Genomic DNA, 16,695 nt, shown 5'->3' with positions numbered 1-16,695 from the left:
TACCCTGCACTTCCAGTGTGCCCCTGTCCTTCTATGTGATGCACATTATGCCATAAGATAGTTTGGCGAAAGTGCATTGAGTAGTCGTTTCATTATGCACAGTCAATCCGTAAAATATTGTTATAATAAGTGTTGTCGGTATAATTCAGTTAAAAACAGTGAAAGAACCTTTAACCATATGCCGACATTGCATATTGTGGCCCTTTAAGGCGCAAATAGGGAGGAGCTGGTATGAAGACCAAGTGTGTCGACGTTTGATGCACAGGAAGCAAACCACTGGTTTACAACCTATAGAAGTTTTAATATGAGTTTGTATACCATGGTTTGAAACCTCTCTGCTTATAAACTATGTGTATAGTTTTATCTAGTTAAATTCAAATTAATAATGCTGGATGGTTGCATTGATGAGGTTCACCAGGGATATATGCCGGTTACTGGGGCTAGGGAGTGGTAAGTGCACGTCTTTGGAACTTTTAGCTCACTTTGCAAAAGTTATTTTCCAGGCTATTTCGATGGCACTGTTGGCTCACTTCTCTGTGTGAGAGATTTAATTTAATTATAGCCAGCTACCCTTTGTGATAGTGTTATCTAATTAAATTGTCTGAATTGTCTATGCAAGTTGATTACGAACAAAACTGCAACTTGTAAGAACACAAAGTTGGGAAGCACATTCGCCGAGTTGAAGCGACAGGATGACAATATAACGATAGCTCGCTAGATAGATCATAACACTTCCTCAGCAGCTGAGCGTCAATGTTGGTAACGTTATTCTAGCCATGATAACGTTCGCAACGGGTTGCAAATGTTTTGTGGTGTTGCGGTGAAGTTAGTTAAGATAGCCAACAGGCTAATTCGGGTTGATGAAGTCCACGAATGCAACGTTGACAGGATCTCTTTAAACTCTACAGGTTAAGCGGCTCTTTGGCTAAATCATTTAAATTTGGACAATGTAATGTTTTTAAACTACCTAAATATATCTTTGGTTTTATAAATCGCACTAAAAGTCAGGAAAGTTTAAAATGTAAATATTTCAAGCTAGCTAGCTAGCTGGTACGACGCTGTGGCTGGTGTTAATTCGCACCAGGAAAAGTAACTAGCGTTATCTTAGCTAGCCCGGCTAGATTATTAAAGGCAGATATCGAGCTAGCTAAGTTAGTATCATATCTTAAAGATCTTAGAGTTTAGCGTTTCTGTAAAACATAATAGCTTTCATTTGTCATGATTGGTTGATACGCCTTGTTAAAATGTGATGGCAATTTTAACTATAAGTAATTGAAAATATATCGTACAATCGAATTCGGTAATAACGGGAGACAAGTAGGTTAAGAAGGCTAACCCCCTTATTTGGGCCAAGGCAACACTGGAGTTGCTATTCTGGCAAATCATGTGGTTCAAGCAAGTGGCTGCCCTCAGAACAACTAGAGATGGTCAGAAATTAAGTTGGCTGTTAACTTTTTTTTATCTGTCGGAAAACAAAGGAAGCAACTCGATCACGAACAGTGGACACAAAAGTATCTTAAAATTGACTACTTTGCCTAGTGCATCCTTACATTTTAAGTCATAGATGAATGTAATCAAGTAAGCTTCTCATCCAGTCTTGAAAGGGTACTCGGTGTTACCATTTTACCTTCAAAAACAGGGTCAAAAAGTTTGAGACACTGTATGTGAGTGAGCGCGAGCGCACGAGCAGACACAGATTTATCTATGGAAGGCCACAGAGTCGTGTTTATTCTTCTGCCTAACAAATATTGTACTGTTACACGTTACTGGTAATTATTGAAACAAACAGGATACAGGTCATAAAGAATGTAAACAAAATGTGTTTCAGGTTTATTCTGTTGCTGTATACTTTGGATCATGTGTCTGATGACTGATTATTATTTGTCACTAGTCTACATTACACTGCAGGCTGGAATTTCAAAGAAAGCAACAATGACAACCTGCCCGTTCTCATTTTGTTTTTAAATTTCTCTTTAAAATGTAATTTTCAATGATCTTTGTTCAATTTCTTCAAAATCAACTATTTGAGATCAACTATACAGTGATTTATTTGTTTGCATTGCTAGAGCGGTCCATTGTATTTCTCTAAATGTTCTTCAAATAAAGAATTTAGTCAATATATTGGTGGATTCAAGAAAACACATCCAGTACTTTGTTTACCAGTATCCAAATGCAATATGCTTACTAGTTACCAGCACTTTGTTACTTATTTTTCTGTCTAATAGAGCAGCTGTCCTATATGATGAGTAATTGATTACTATACATGCAGGTTTTCATTTGATGAGGCCCAAATCTCTGCTGGTAATTCAAGTCAGTTATTTAATTTGTTAAGGAATTCCTGTCTTGTGTTAATACCAAATCTCTACTTCCTAAAATAGGTTCTCCATGTACATTGCTGGGGCTTTGTTTTCTTGAAAAAGATCTTGAAGAAACTAAGAAATAAACAGTCAATATAAACAATATAAACTTTTTTTTTTTTTAATTGTACAATAAAGCTGCGGATTCCAGGATTTCTAGTTGTACCTTTTCTTCTGTTCCTTTAAATAAAAATAAAAAAAATCTGATATTGTCAGGCAGTGGAAGAGCATGTTAAAATATAATCTGAATTGTCTGATTGTCTCATTACCAGGTAAGTGTTGGAGTTACAGAATCTCAAAGTCCTGAAGCTAAAGTTAATTAATTAGATTTTTTTCTAGATCTTTTTCTTTTTGTTTGTGTACTCTGGCCCATACTATCCTGTTTCAATCAGTCTGCTGATTTTCAGAGAGACAGAACTAGATTTCCTGCTATATGGTAGTTTCGTAGAGTTGGGTTAAGACAGGTCTTGGACTAATTTGCCGTGCCAATCGTAAATCACCATTTTTACTCTGAATGTATGCTTATTCTAGGTGAGGGAAACTGAAATTTTTGGACCTTTGTGTGAAAGTATGTAGCATATGGTATTATAAATTAACCTATACCACAGCAAAATTATTTAACCACAGTAGAGGTATAGCTCAGAATGTTGGTGTACAACAAGAAAATAAAAATGTTTTGGAAGTGTTCACAAAGTAACTGATGCTTTCAGAGCAGAATTATTGAGAGCCTAATGAAATATTCTCATGGCTTTAATAATTCTTTTATTAAATATCCAGAGATTTTTAGATTGCACTCTTGCAGTGCTGAGGAGAGGTCTCGGTCAGTCATGCCATGCAGTTTATGCTGTGATTAAGTTTTTTGGTCTTGCATATTTTGTTGTTAAATAACATTAAAATGAGGGCCTGTTCTTTTGGCTCTGTTCTCACATTAGTGGCATGAGGGAATTGTTTCTCACTCACCCAGAGATGCTAATTTGACTGCCTTATGATACCCCTTCACCATCTGTTTGGGCATGTTTGTAACAGGCCAGAACATACCCTTAAATAACTTAGTTTCTCCCTTGTCTAATTTTGTAAGTAGGACCAAATCAAATATCTATTCTCCATTAAGATAATGTAACTTTAAACAGTCTTTTTAGTTTATCAGGTAAATAAGACACAGTGGGCCTCATGCAGGAAGGACTTATTCTAAAAGAGCTTTGAGAACTTGTCACATTCTCATTCAGAATTTTCTGAATGTGGCCTAGGCCAGTTATAAGAGGCAAAAAATTGGCATGCGGCTCTCCGACGTTAAAATGATTAGTCATACTGTTTTCAGTATGGTGGTGTCAGATATGCTACTCAGTTATTAAGCACAGGTGAATAAATGTTCTTTTGTCAGCAGGTGGCACTTATCCTGTTGACCTATGTATGTCCTTGAATCTTACCTAGCATGCTTGTATGAACCAATCTTGCTGAATAGTAATGTGGATGTAACTGATAACATTACAATGTTCTTGTATGATGCCCAGAGTTTGTATTTTACAGATAGTGCAGTGGGAATGATTTGTAGATCATTTGAAGGGTCTTTTGAATGTTGAGATGAGGAGAAACTACTTTCAGCATATTTTGAAGTTACGATTTGACATTTATATTTAAATAATAAATAAATAAATAATGTACAATTTGAAAATCTCAGGGACAGGCATGAGGAATTAGCGGTTGTTGAGTCAATGATGAAATTCAAAGTTACAAGCCTCTGTGAACTATAAAGTTGTGCAACTTTGTAGTATCTCTTTGAGCTCCAAGCAGAAATGACAGAAAGCTCACACCCTGTACACTCAGGCAAAGAATGCATGTTTGTCTCAATTGTCTCAGTGTTTATTTATTTCTTTATAATGTTTAACCAAGTAATATCAAGCTTCTTTATTAGGTATTGGTTATTAGTTTGCTGTTGCAGCAACATTTTTGGGCCTGTGCTCCTAAGAAATGGTTTGGGAGGTTGTGTTCTTCTTTTATGTGCCAAACAGTGAGTGTCCTGGGCTGTTTCTCATCAGCTCTAAGGGTGCTGATAAGGACTAGGCATTTATGCCCATGCCATCAATCCCCAGAGCACAAACATTTGAACTTGTCCTATAGTCTTCAGCATGGATTAAGTGTGATTGAATTCACTTTTATTTTGTTGGGTCTTGCTGTGCACTGTGACACAATTTTGTTCCTTTGTAGAATAGCTTGCAACAGAAATTCAGTCCTTTTATATAGATATCACTTAAATGTGTAGGCTCCACAATCGATATGTAAAAAGCCTAAAAGCATCTTTCAATCTGAGAAAATACATATGTAACAAATCATACGTATATACATACATACATAGACTGTAGGAAAATTAATATTGATTATCATTGATGAGGGATGGTGGAGTGTTAATTTTCAGGTTGTCACATTAGAACACTGTGCTTTTAACAAGGTGAATACGTTTATAATGATTTAATGATGGGCCCAGGCTTATATGTGTCATGCTATTTAAAGTGGGCATCGTTCTAAATTCAAATTTTTATTCAATAGTCACTTTTCTGTGGCCCTCTGTTGCATGTTTGGCATTGTTTTGGATGTTGAGAAGAATTATGTACGCCATGGCAAATGACAACTTGCATCTTTGTGTGAAGGAAAGCCAACTCAGCTGGTAACCTTTCAGAATGATGGACAGCCACTGCTCCACAGAATTGTCTTTCTTCCTGTCTGCAGCAAAGCCAGGCTGCTTGTTTTTCACTTCTGCTTTTGGGAAAATGGAGTTTCCCTCATCTGTTCATATGACATCTTACAGCAGTCCACCGCAACAGTCTTTCCTCTTAGTCAGTCTGTCTCAGTTGACCAACTTTTCTCCATCACCTCTGTAGGCTCCAGTGAACAAAGGCCAGAGGAGATGGAGACTGGTACCCCTTCTGACCACAGTGAGGACACTCTCTCACAGGTAGGGGAGACAGCATTCTTATATTCAACTGTGTAATAATTCAGTTGTAATGATTTCTGTGAGTAGGGAAGTTAAATTGGCATGTCTGTTGCTTTGAGCATGGGGGAATCTTGGCAGCAGTGTGCGTTTGTGGTTCAGGATGTGCTGAATGGAGAGGAAGGCCTCAGTGAAGTAGAGAAATCCCGTAGGAGAGCTGAGAGACGAAGAGCTAAAAGGAAGGTTAGCTGGATGTATACACACATTCATACAAGTTGAAAGTCTTCCTTGTGAAAAAATAAAAGTAAAACTGTTTGAAATTAAGAATAATGTTATTAAAATTCCTGTCAAAATAAAATGAGATTTAGTTGATTAACAAGGTTTTATTACTGAATGTAAGTGAGGAGAACTAGAGAGAACTTTTGTCTTCATTTTCAGCGTCAACGAGAGCGGAAGAAACTTGAGCAGGTTAAAAAAGATGAACACACTGTGCAGGTAAGTCCAGTTGAGCACATGGCATAGCATATAATAAACCAGCTCAAATACCCATAAAGGGTGGTTGTCCTTATCGTGCCATCCTCTCAGGAGGAGGAAGAGCGTGGTGGGCTCGACTCTGAGTTGGAGGACACAGAGTCTGAGGCAGAGGAGGTGCTGGAGCAGGAGCAACAGGTGGAGGTGAAGGAGAAGGTGGTGAAGAAAGCAGAAACTCCTCTGAGTAAGGGCAGTGCCACAGTGTCACTGGCCTCGGAGTACAAAGGTGTACAGAAGTGTTCAGCACGCCCCCCTGAGGAGGTACCACACAACCCACACGCATCCGAATTTGATTTGTGGATCATCCTATGATGGCCAAGCAGAATGAGGCTGTTCAAAGCCTGTGCATTAGAAGCACAAATGTGGAGGCAGCCTGCATTAGAATTTGGTTCATCAGGCCTTAATGAACTTGATGCACTCTTCCATCTTCTCTCCCTCAGGAGCCAGAATGGGATGTAAACAGTGCCTTTGTTGCCAATGCTTTTAATCACATCAGGCCTAAAGCAAAGAGTAAAGAAGGTCGTAAATCCAAAGAGAACAAAGAAAATGAGGCCAGAAGCAGGGAGGTGAGTAAGCCTGGGCTGGAATGACAGGGACTGTAATAACATGCTATTTCCACATGACTGGCACTGACCAGCACAACTTTAACCTTAACATAACGCATTAATTTTCTGCAGCTCAAGGCTTAGCTGGCTAGCTATCCTGGTTTGTCCATTGCAGGACATGGCTATTTACTTGTCTAATTTAACTCTACAAACAGCGAATTAAAGGGGGGCATTAATTCATATGAATTAATAAAATACTTGAAGCTGAAACTTGGATGAAATTTTTCCCACATTTTTGCTAATTCTGAAAAACAAACTAGATGCTTTCAAACCTTTTATCAAAAGGGTGGGTAAATATGGACTGTTTGCTGTTCGCTCAGTTTAAATGGAGCCATTCCAGCCTGTCAGAATAGACACAAAGTATTCAGTCAGCTTTCTGGCATTCAAGCTATGGCATTCTGACCATGACCTTCTCATAGGAACTGCAGTGTAAAGGCTGTGCTCTACCAAATCACATTTTCTCACCTGTCTTCCACTGCTCCCTTCTTCACAGTGTCTGCTGGTTTTTGTTTCAGGTCAGTGGATCTGACTCTGCATCTAAAAGTGCCTTGTTAACAGGTGTGTTATGGGCGCACACACACGTTGTACAAAAATATTTCTTAGTAAATGATCAGGAAAAAGTCAAGAACCTGGAGGTAGTGGGCAAATTCTTCAGCTACAGATCATGATGAACAGTCATTGAATTCAGGAACAGATTCCCCTAAAAAACTAAAAACACTGTTCTTCCCACTACAGAAAAAGGGATCAAACTGGTGCAGGAGGGCCAGTACACTCAGGCTGTTCTTATGTTTACAGAAGCTATCAGATACGACCCAAAGGACTACAGGTACTTGCTGCCTCCCGTTTCCACACAGTCAATGCATGTTTGGTTTTACTTTTCTGACATATAACTAGCATCTGTAACTTTTGAGAGGACAAGTTCACTGTGTTATCAGCTCAGCCCTTTTTATAACCTTTTCGTATCATTTTAAATTCTCTACTGACTTTATTACAAATACCTATGATGTGTCTTTGTTAGCTACTTTATTAGGTACATCTATAAATCTGTGATAATAAATTGGGGCCTATATGTTATATGTGCTATTTGTCATCCAGCCTTTAACCAATTCTTCCGTGGTCCATTTCTGACTATTGGACCACTGTTGATTAGGTATTATTTGGGAGGTGGACCGTCATTATTAACACTGATGTGGTGGTATTGTTGTGGATTTTGAGTTTCAAGCACAGCAGAGTTCCTAGACCTGGCAGGTGCCAGTGTCACTGTTGGGTTGAGAGTGGTCTATTGTTGCATGGGTTGGAAAACGACAAACATATTATTTAATGTCCCTTTGTTCTGGGGGATTGCAGGTTTTTTGGGAATCGCTCATACTGTTACTACTGTCTGGAGCAGTATCCTCAAGCACTCGCTGATGCTGAAAAGTCTATTCAGATGGCCTCAGAGTGGCCTAAAGGCTACTACCGCAAAGGAAGTGCCCTCATGGGCCTTATGGTAAGCCTCAAAAGCAGGTCCCTTAACTGACAGTTATGTTTGTGATGACTGCTGACAGTTATTGTTTGACAACTGTTTGGTTTTGCTGTGTGTGTTCTGCTAGAGGTACAGTGAGGCTGAGAAGGCTATGGAGCAGGTGCTGAAGCTGGATAAGGACTGTGATGAGGCAGTTAAAGAGCTGTTCTACTGCAAAGTGCTACAGCTCATGGCAAGTTACTCGGTAGAATCTTTAGCATCTACATACCTATAATTCGAGATGGCATTTCAGGAGATGGCCCAGGCTAACTGAATGGCATAAGTCTCTCATGCATAATTTTATGGAAACAAAAGTGTGTTCCTTATATATTGGTTTGTCAGACATGAAGTTTTTATACTCTCTGGTGATACAGAATGAGTAGTATCTGTTTGCTTTAGGAATGACTAGATGAAAGTTTAAAAGGGCTACCCCTCTTTGCACCCCCTTTCTTTACCAGGATCTGGGATATGAAGAGGAGCAAAGTGAGCTGCTGCTGGAGAAGTACAGCACAGTTCAGGCTGTTCTTGAAGCTAGAGGTATGCGGGTGAATGAGAATGAACAAGTAAAGTAAATACTGCAGTAATTCTTTTGTCCATGTGAGGGCAATATTGTCTTAGTCTCCTCTAGTGACAGCAGCTTACAGTGGATCAGATCTTATGGCATTGGTTTGGTCATTAAAATTCTTGTAACATTTTTCCTTTTGTATTGTAATTTTTTTTTTTACCTTTTCATAGCAGCAAACAATGACTCTGCCCTGCTTCAGCCTGGGTATGTCAAATAATTTGCTGGCAGTATTTCTTTTACTCTTGCTGTATTGCATGCATGTTGCATGCCTATTGCATGTGTCTGTCATAGGTTAGCTCATTATCTCTGTCTGTTTCTCCATATCAGAAGTCCTTGCCCTTCTCTCTGGGTGGGAAATGTAACCAGAGAAGTGACGGAGAAGCACCTGCGGGACATTTTCAAAAAGTGAGGCAGGAGCCTGGGTTTTAGTGGGCTCGACTGGGTCACACTTGTTTATTTTCCATCCTCCTGTTTTTGACATGTGCTGACTCCCTCCTGCCTCCTGTTGTTCTAGTTATGGAGAAATTGACAGCATCCGTGTGCTCCACGAGCGTTTCTGTGCCTTTGTGAACTTCAGGAATGCCAACATGGCATTGCGGGCAATGGAACAACTGAATGTGAGTACACGAAGATGGTTTAAATGTCACCAAATTGTTAAGAATGCTAAACTCTTTGAAGGAAATTTACATTTACATTTTTAGCATTTAGCTGATGCTTTTATCCAAAGTGATTTACAATTATGACAGAATTGAACATTAAGGGCTTACTCAGCAATTGAGGGTTAAGGGCTTTGCTCAAGGGCCCAACAGTGGGAACTTGGCAGTGGTGGGGCTTGAACTGGCAACGTTCTGATTTCAAGTCAAGAACCTCAACTACTGAGCTACCACTGTCCACAAACTCTCCCTACCTTTTATGAGTAGAATTTGCCTTTTTGTTATAACCACAAACTTTAGGGCCTGCATTAACTCAATATCTGATTAATAAACATTAACATCTCCCCCCCCCCCTCTTCACTTTCTGTAAACATAACAGGGCTATGAGATGGAGAACACGCGGCTAGTCGTACGTTATCCAGACAGACGCACCCAGAGACCCTTGCCTGTTCCCAATGCACCACAATCTACGGGGGCTGCTGGGTAACGGAGCTTTGCATTAATTGATCTGGGATCTACTGTGACATCCAGAGGTTATATTGTATGATATGGTGTATTTTAACTGTGTGTGTATGTGTGGGTGATTGTCCTCCAGGGCTAGGCGCAGAGGTCCTGTCAATGGAGATGAGTGCTATTTCTGGAGGACTACTGGCTGTCACTTTGGGGACAAGTGTCACTATAAACACATTCCTGAACAGCGGGGCAAAGACAGGAAACTCTGGCAGCCCTGAAGCATTGCACTCTCTTTTCTCTCCATATTTCCTTTTCCTGTAAGTCTACCTCACTCCTGTCATAAAGCCAGACAATATTATTGAGAAAAAGAAACTAAGATCAGAAACTTTTTTTTTCTTTTTCTTCTTCTTAAGTATAGGTTCTTTAAACCGGAACAGGACATGTCCTGTCTTATGATGCTCTGGGTTCACCTCAGCAATGACCTCAGTGCCTTGGGCCTTCCGTTCAACTTTTTGACATCACCTCCAGTGTCCCATTGTTTGAGCAGGGGAGGGATGGGGGAGCAGAGGACAGGATTCCTGGGAACAGTGTGCTGCCGCTGTGATGATGAGCTTTGGGTGGGGCAGCATGTCAGGCCGCTGGGCTGCGCCACACTCAGCCTGCTGGTCTTTGTGGCCAGCCCTGGCCTGTCACATCATCTTTGCGCTTCCCTTCTCTTCTCCAAGCCAACGAGGAGCCACAGGTCAGCACAAGCTGTGGGACTTCACCCACTGCCTTTTATACTGCTGAGAGGTATTCGAGGCCTCGGTCCCATGTTCTGTAAAACCTCAAGAGGAATCATGCAGAAAAGGAGAAAACAATGAAACAGCTAAGAGTACCCACTAAAAGGCATAAGCGCTCTCATATATATATATATATATATATATATATATATATATATATATAAAAAAATAATACCCTGCCTTCATCTTTGAAATAAAAGTAAAGCTATTTTAATGAAGGGGTAAACCATTTTATATTTATATAAAAAAACTGCAACAAAAAAAAAACAGGCATGAACACTGCAGGTTTATTCAACACCGAATCCAATTAAAAAACTTTATCAGATTTAATTTGATTTATGACTACGTCATAATGCTTAACTGGAGTGAACCCAGTTCTGTCCTTTTCTCAAAGGGCCCTTGTTATGGGATATCAATGTCAAATGGGGTAAAGCCAGCAATTGCCAAAGAAATGTGGTCTACTGGATCAAGTTATTCTCTATTATTGATTCTTCCTTAGTGTCACATATTATTGCACTTTATACATCAATACATACTGCTCTGTGGAATGAAAGTATTAGTAGACATTGTATTGTTTTAATATAGTTATTGAGATATTTCCCAGAGGTACTTACTACAAAACCAGTTCACTGTCATTATCAGGTTTTCTTCTCTGTGTAATGTTGAACATCATATTTCTGCCATGTTATGTCACAGGCATCTAACTTACCAGTTAGGAGTTATGTAAATGTTCCCAAATACTGTGTTTACACATATTGAACTATTATTATTTTTGCAGTTTACTTCAACATTTCCATGCTGTTGTGATTAGCCATTTCTGTCACTAGCCAGAGTAAGATGTCTGCAACAGCAATTGGTTACTAAGGTGTAACTCCTTATAGTCCTTGTCAAGAAATCTGTTTTTTGACTGAGAGAAAATGAGTAAAAACTTTTTTTTTTGATGGGGGGTGGGATAAAATCTCTATGTCATGCTGGAGGAAATGCTCTTTGTGTTATAAGGGACATTTTACTTATGTTTAACAAACATTTGTCCAAACAAAAACACTAATATTAACACCAGGAGTATGGCACACTAGCCTATGAGAGCTGGAGCCTGTCAGAGTTTAGTGTTTTTCCTCATCAGAGGCCCTTGGTTCAGCTCTGAAGGTTTGACATTTAGCTTATGAGTTAAATCCAGTGGGTCAGGTAGGCTCTGAACTCTGGCTGCATGGCCACCTACGCCTAGAGTCATGGAAGCCTGGTTTACGCAGTGCTACAACAGACATTGTTTGTTTTTTGTATCTTTCCTTTGTTACTACAGGCCACTCTAACAAGGACTGTTCCACAATATTTTCTGTAATGGAAATGTACTGACATTTTTTCTTTGTTTAGGTACTTTGGCATAATTAAATGCTAAATTACGTCAGGTCTTAATGAAAACTCATGAATAATAAAGAGCACAGTAATTCATTTATTTTGCATCTATTTAGGATTTATCAGGTGCCTTCCTGAAGAGATTCCCGCTTCAAGTCCTTAGTTTGAAAGAAAGATGGCTGGTGGTATAGTTAATACTTAAGTCATTTGCTGCCAGAGAAGAGCATGACTGATCAATAGAGCAGTTAAAATTTAAATAATTTTTTTTTGTGATATTGTTGTTTGAACATTAACATCACTAATAATAAAGCTCTTCTTTTATTTTTTTTTTGTGATAATGACATTATTTTTCATAATGATGGCAACGATTGCATTTCTAAGTATCTTTCTCCCTTGGACATTTATTGCAAACCACTTTTTTTTAACACTAGGTTTATCAAATGGTGCAGAGACAGATAAATTGTTTAAGATCCTGAGACACTTCATGTAGCAGCAAAAGAAGGGACACTTGTGAATAGCATTATATATCTCAATGTCTTTTTTTGTGTTTTTTAATGTTTCTCATTTATTTGGCCATTTCCCTTTAGAAACTTTCATTTTTTATTTATTTATATTTGGGGGTCAAGTGTTCTAATATTCTGCACTGTATTACCAAAGAGCTCACTAAAATAAAAGTACTGACGTTTCTTCTGCATTGTTTCAGTTTTCAATTATTCCAATTTGTTCACATCAGTTTTCTTTACCAAGGTGTATTCAGTACATGGGCAACTCCTAATCAGTGATTACTGTCTTTGCTATAAATCACCTGATTCAAACTCCAAGCCCTTTGTTAGTTCCCTCAAGTGCATAAGAATAGAGGTAATTTTAATTAAAATTAAACACAAATTTTGTTTTTGCCTAGACTGTTTTATGTAGATGTCTGTGACTGGTTTTTGTAATAGAGTGAAATAAAACCTTTGCCCTGAGAGTTAATGACCTACATGTGTGCATGAACATTAGTTGTAATATTCACTGACTAAGTACTGAAATAGCTGTGCAAGCATCCATCAGCCGTCTGACAATTGAGATTAGGGCAAGAAGGTAACTTGGATAAAAGGCATAGTAGTTGCTGAATTGGCAGGTATTGCTTGTACTTCCATGCAGACAGTGTGGATAAAGAAGAAGAGACAGCAGTGATGATATCTGTATATTGGATTATTTGAATCTTTAGATGGAATTGGATTATCTGTATTTAGCAAGTTTGAGGGGTTCAAAATTTGTGTTTTTATTTCATTTCCTACAGGTAAAGCTATTCTCATTTAACCCCCTAGAGATGCATAAACTTAAAAAAAAAATTATATCAGTGTCAAGGTCATTGAAATAATGGTGTCACATAAGATTGCAATAAGATCATAAGCCCTCAGCTAACAAGCTAAATCTCTTATTGTGACCCTGACCATTCTTAGATATCCCAGATGTGTTTTTTTTTTCTTTTTGATTAATCATAACATTCACATGAGCAAACAAGCATACATAAATGTATTATACATAAGCATATATACTGCTGTCTCATCAAAGGCCTGGGGGTTTGATGGTGAAGGACAGTATTTTCTCTCTTCCCAAGAATGCCCTCTTCTGGGAATCCTGGGTTCTGCCAGTCTTCCATCTTCCAGGTGATAGAGGGCCTCAAATATCCACTGAGGTAATCTTTATTTTAACTATTCACATTCTCTATTTCCTCTTTTACTCCCTGGTATTTTTCTAATACTTGGGATTGCCACATATTTTACTACTTCTGTTTTCTGTGTCTGGTCTATTACTGTCTTTTTGTTATGCTATTATTTACTTGTGTGTTAGGATCTGGTGGTTCCACAATATCTTAGGTTTGTTGTTCTCTGCTGCTCCTTTAATTTGGATTTGGGAGTCTTGCATATGTTTCTGTATATGATATCTGTTGCTTGTATCTTTCAGTGTATGCTGTCCCCTCCAGGATCTTGCACCTTGCTAACAAGTGGTGGATTGTCTCAGGGGCTCCTTTGCACAGTCTGCACCTTGGGTCTTGTTGGGTGTCATATACTCCTGCTTCAAGTGACCTAGTGCTTTGTGCTTGTTGACATTTATTTATTTGGCCATGGCAATGCTCATCCTTAGGGGTCATTACTTGGATGTACTCGATGTTTTATGTCTCATCGTTTGAGCCCTCTTTCTAGCTGGTATACAACCTCTGGATGTTGGATCTTGGGTGGAGTGCGCCATGTGTTGTGAGGAGTTTTCTAGTCTTGCTGTCAGCATTCTTCAGCTCTTCTCTTGGTCATTTTATTGTGCTTGCTGGGTATCTGATGACTGGTAGCAAAGCCAGATTAACTGTATAGGCTCATGAGAGCAGAGGGCATTGCATCAATGGGTTAAACAACAAGTTTGAATCACCTTTTGGCATTTATGTCATTTTGGATAGTAGGGCTGTTTTTGATGCATCTCTGGAGAGCCTTCTTGTTGGTTGCCAAGCTCCCAACGATCCATAGTGGTAGCTCAGGGGTTGCTCAGTGGTTAAGATACTTGACTAGTAGGGATGAAGGGATGAACTTGGTTAGCCACAATGCTTAGGTAATCCCTACTGTCCAAAAGTCCATCCACAGGTATCAGAGGACTCACAGTGTGCCAAGAAAACATTCTCCACACCATTACTCCACCTCCACCTGCTGAACTATTGACACCTGACAGGACGGGCTCATCAATTTATGCTGATTGTGCTGATTGTGATTCTGACACTCTCATCAGTATGGTGCAACAGAAATCTGGATTCATCTGACAAGGTGATTTTTTTTTTTCCACTGCTCAGTTATCTAATTTTTGTGCACATTTGCCCACTGGCGACTTTCCTTTCTTTATCCCTTTAAAAGCAATGGTAATCAAACTAGTCACCCTGGCTAGTCTAGCACTGATGACCATGCCTCATTCGAAGTTGCTCAGATGTCTTGGTTTTCACACTGAAATCGATCCACAGAAAACTCTCACCTGATTTTATGCTGCACTCAGGGGTCATGTGTCTAATTTCCATACAGGAAAACTCCAATCCAATTGTAAAAGGGAAGGTGTCTTTAATAAAGTGCCCTTTCAGTGTATATATACATCTAAAATATTTTAATAAAAATTTATTTAATCATCATAGTACAACATCATAGTTTGACATCCTCCAAAAAGTCAGGAAGTCATAGAATATTGCCATTTGATTCAGTCACATGTCATAAGTCATTTTTGTGCAGAGTCAGTTTTGCCCCTTCTTGCCTCAATTTTGTCTCTGAGTCCACAATTTGACAACAGCAACAAAAAAGCAGAACGTCCGCACAATGACTTTTTAAGACATTTCAATATAATAGGCCTTGATCCGGCAAATCAACCATGTAATACAGTGAGCAGGTTATGTAGGCACAGGTAATGATGTGATTAAAAACCAAAGTATAAACAGGCACATAAAACACTTCTCTTAATAGTAATGATTATATAATTATATATTATATAATTATATTACCTGTGCCTCTATGACTTGTTCACTGCATTACACAGTTGATTTACCTGATAAAGGTCAAAACATTGCAGCATGCAATAAAAATGAAAATGTTATGAAATGGGGGGGGGGGGGGGGGAAGCTGATCCTATACTTAGATTGGATTTGCACACTTACCTTTATTTCTTTTGTAGCATCTCATACTACTTCAGTTAAACATCATGCATTTCTGAGTGTATAGAGCATATTTAAGACTGGATTTATGACTGTCAGGGAAGAATGTAAAAATAGTGGTTAGTACCTACCTGCCAATTAACAGAGAGGGTTGTTGCTCTCATTTAAGTTATGTAAAACACCTTTCTCCAAAAACAACCTCTTTCTACCGACAATCCATTTGTAGCTTGAAGCACATTTAGCGTGTAAAACTTGGGTCTGAATGATTTTTGCTGCTCAGTGTTAGTTGGAGATGTGCTTCCTCTAATGGGGGAGGTCTTTCTTTTTCACTGGCATAAAGCATGATGCCATGGCTACCATGACTGCCACTACTCTAACTGGGAAAATGGTTAAAGCCACCTACAGTGTTATTGTGCGTGTACACAAGCACCAAACTGCTATTATGGCTTAGAGCCAGTAGTTTGTGGTCTTGGCATATTGTTTAAAAAAGGCTATTGATAACAAAATTGAAACTGTAAGGTACATTTGGTCCAGAAGCTTCTCAAGTTTCACTGGAGATCCTTAAGATGTGTGAGGTCTCTCGGTGAGTCTGACCTGAAAATACAAATTTTATATATATATATATATATATATATATATATATATATATATATATATATATATTTAAACAATGACTAATTGCATCCACCCCTCTATGACATCTTTTCAGAAATACACTGGTCATAAAACACCCGATGCAACACCTGAAACAGCTAAATGAACAAGAATACAAAATTTATGGCGATTTCATAATGTACAAATAATGGCTACTCTTTCAAATGATTATTTTGTATTTCATTTTATTGTCTTTTTATATTGAAGGATGAATGAGTTTACCCTTGTTCTTGAAAATCTAACACCTGATTCAAAATCAAAGTTCTGATCCAGCTAAGCCTGGTCTTCAGGTGCAGGCTGGAGTAGATTAAGACGAGGACTGAACACCAAAAAGTCAGGTCAAACTGACATCATACTAAATCAGCAAAAGCTAAAGCAAAAGATGCTTTGTCATTACCAAATTAGACTCCAACTATTGGTCTAACTTCAGGTGGAGGTCTGCTTGTCTTAAGTCACTTGCATCTTCATAGAATTTCTAAAAATGTTAGGAAATTCTCAACTTCAGCAGAGAGCATATGAGTGGATCGTAGGGGTGAACAGGAGGAGGTGCTATAATTTAAAAAGGCTGTTGTTTATTGTTAGAGAGTGTATATTTATTTCATGGCACCGCAAATTGTGGCTAAGGGCAGATCCAGGCTTCGGTGGGTAATTACA

General features: G+C 38.7%; 1 protein-coding gene across 4 annotated transcripts; it reads left to right on the top strand.

Annotated features, from left to right (window-relative positions):
* The first annotated feature begins 49 nt into the window (after positions 1-49).
* Positions 50-10,488, top strand: zgc:123010 (uncharacterized protein LOC641500 homolog). 4 transcript variants are annotated; one of them, XM_027014112.2, is made up of 17 exons: positions 50-450; positions 5,234-5,307; positions 5,446-5,526; positions 5,722-5,778; positions 5,869-6,075; positions 6,255-6,380; positions 6,935-6,977; positions 7,155-7,245; positions 7,767-7,908; positions 8,012-8,116; positions 8,382-8,460; positions 8,662-8,692; positions 8,816-8,893; positions 9,003-9,105; positions 9,521-9,624; positions 9,737-9,911; positions 10,013-10,488. In XM_027014112.2, the coding sequence occupies exons 1-16, from the start codon at positions 393-395 to the stop codon at positions 9,870-9,872; spliced, it is 1,515 nt and encodes a 504-aa protein (XP_026869913.2). In that variant the 5' UTR covers positions 50-392; the 3' UTR covers positions 9,873-9,911; positions 10,013-10,488. The 4 variants fall into 4 exon arrangements, with proteins under 4 accessions (XP_026869913.2, XP_026869761.2, XP_026869832.2 ...); XM_027013960.2 differs by having other exon boundaries at positions 8,659-8,692; XM_027014031.2 differs by having other exon boundaries at positions 8,659-8,692; positions 10,008-10,488.
* The last annotated feature ends 6,207 nt before the right edge of the window (positions 10,489-16,695 follow it).

Source organism: Electrophorus electricus, chromosome 11, assembly GCF_013358815.1.
Source record: "Electrophorus electricus isolate fEleEle1 chromosome 11, fEleEle1.pri, whole genome shotgun sequence".
NCBI lineage: Eukaryota > Metazoa > Chordata > Actinopteri > Gymnotiformes > Gymnotidae > Electrophorus > Electrophorus electricus.
The sequence above is the reverse complement of the archived record's forward strand: the minus strand, read 5'-3'. Positions and strand labels throughout refer to the sequence as shown.

Excerpts from the sequence above, each read along its gene's own strand:
- zgc:123010 (XM_027013960.2), top strand. The coding sequence starts at position 393 with ATGGTTGCATTGATGAGGTTCACCAGGGATATATGCCGGTTACTGGGG. Across the intron at positions 5,779-5,868 it reads AAGATGAACACACTGTGCAG|GAGGAGGAAGAGCGTGGTGG; the intron begins GTAAGTCCAGTT and ends CCATCCTCTCAG. Across the intron at positions 8,461-8,658 it reads GGCTGTTCTTGAAGCTAGAG|CAGCAAACAATGACTCTGCC; the intron begins GTATGCGGGTGA and ends ACCTTTTCATAG.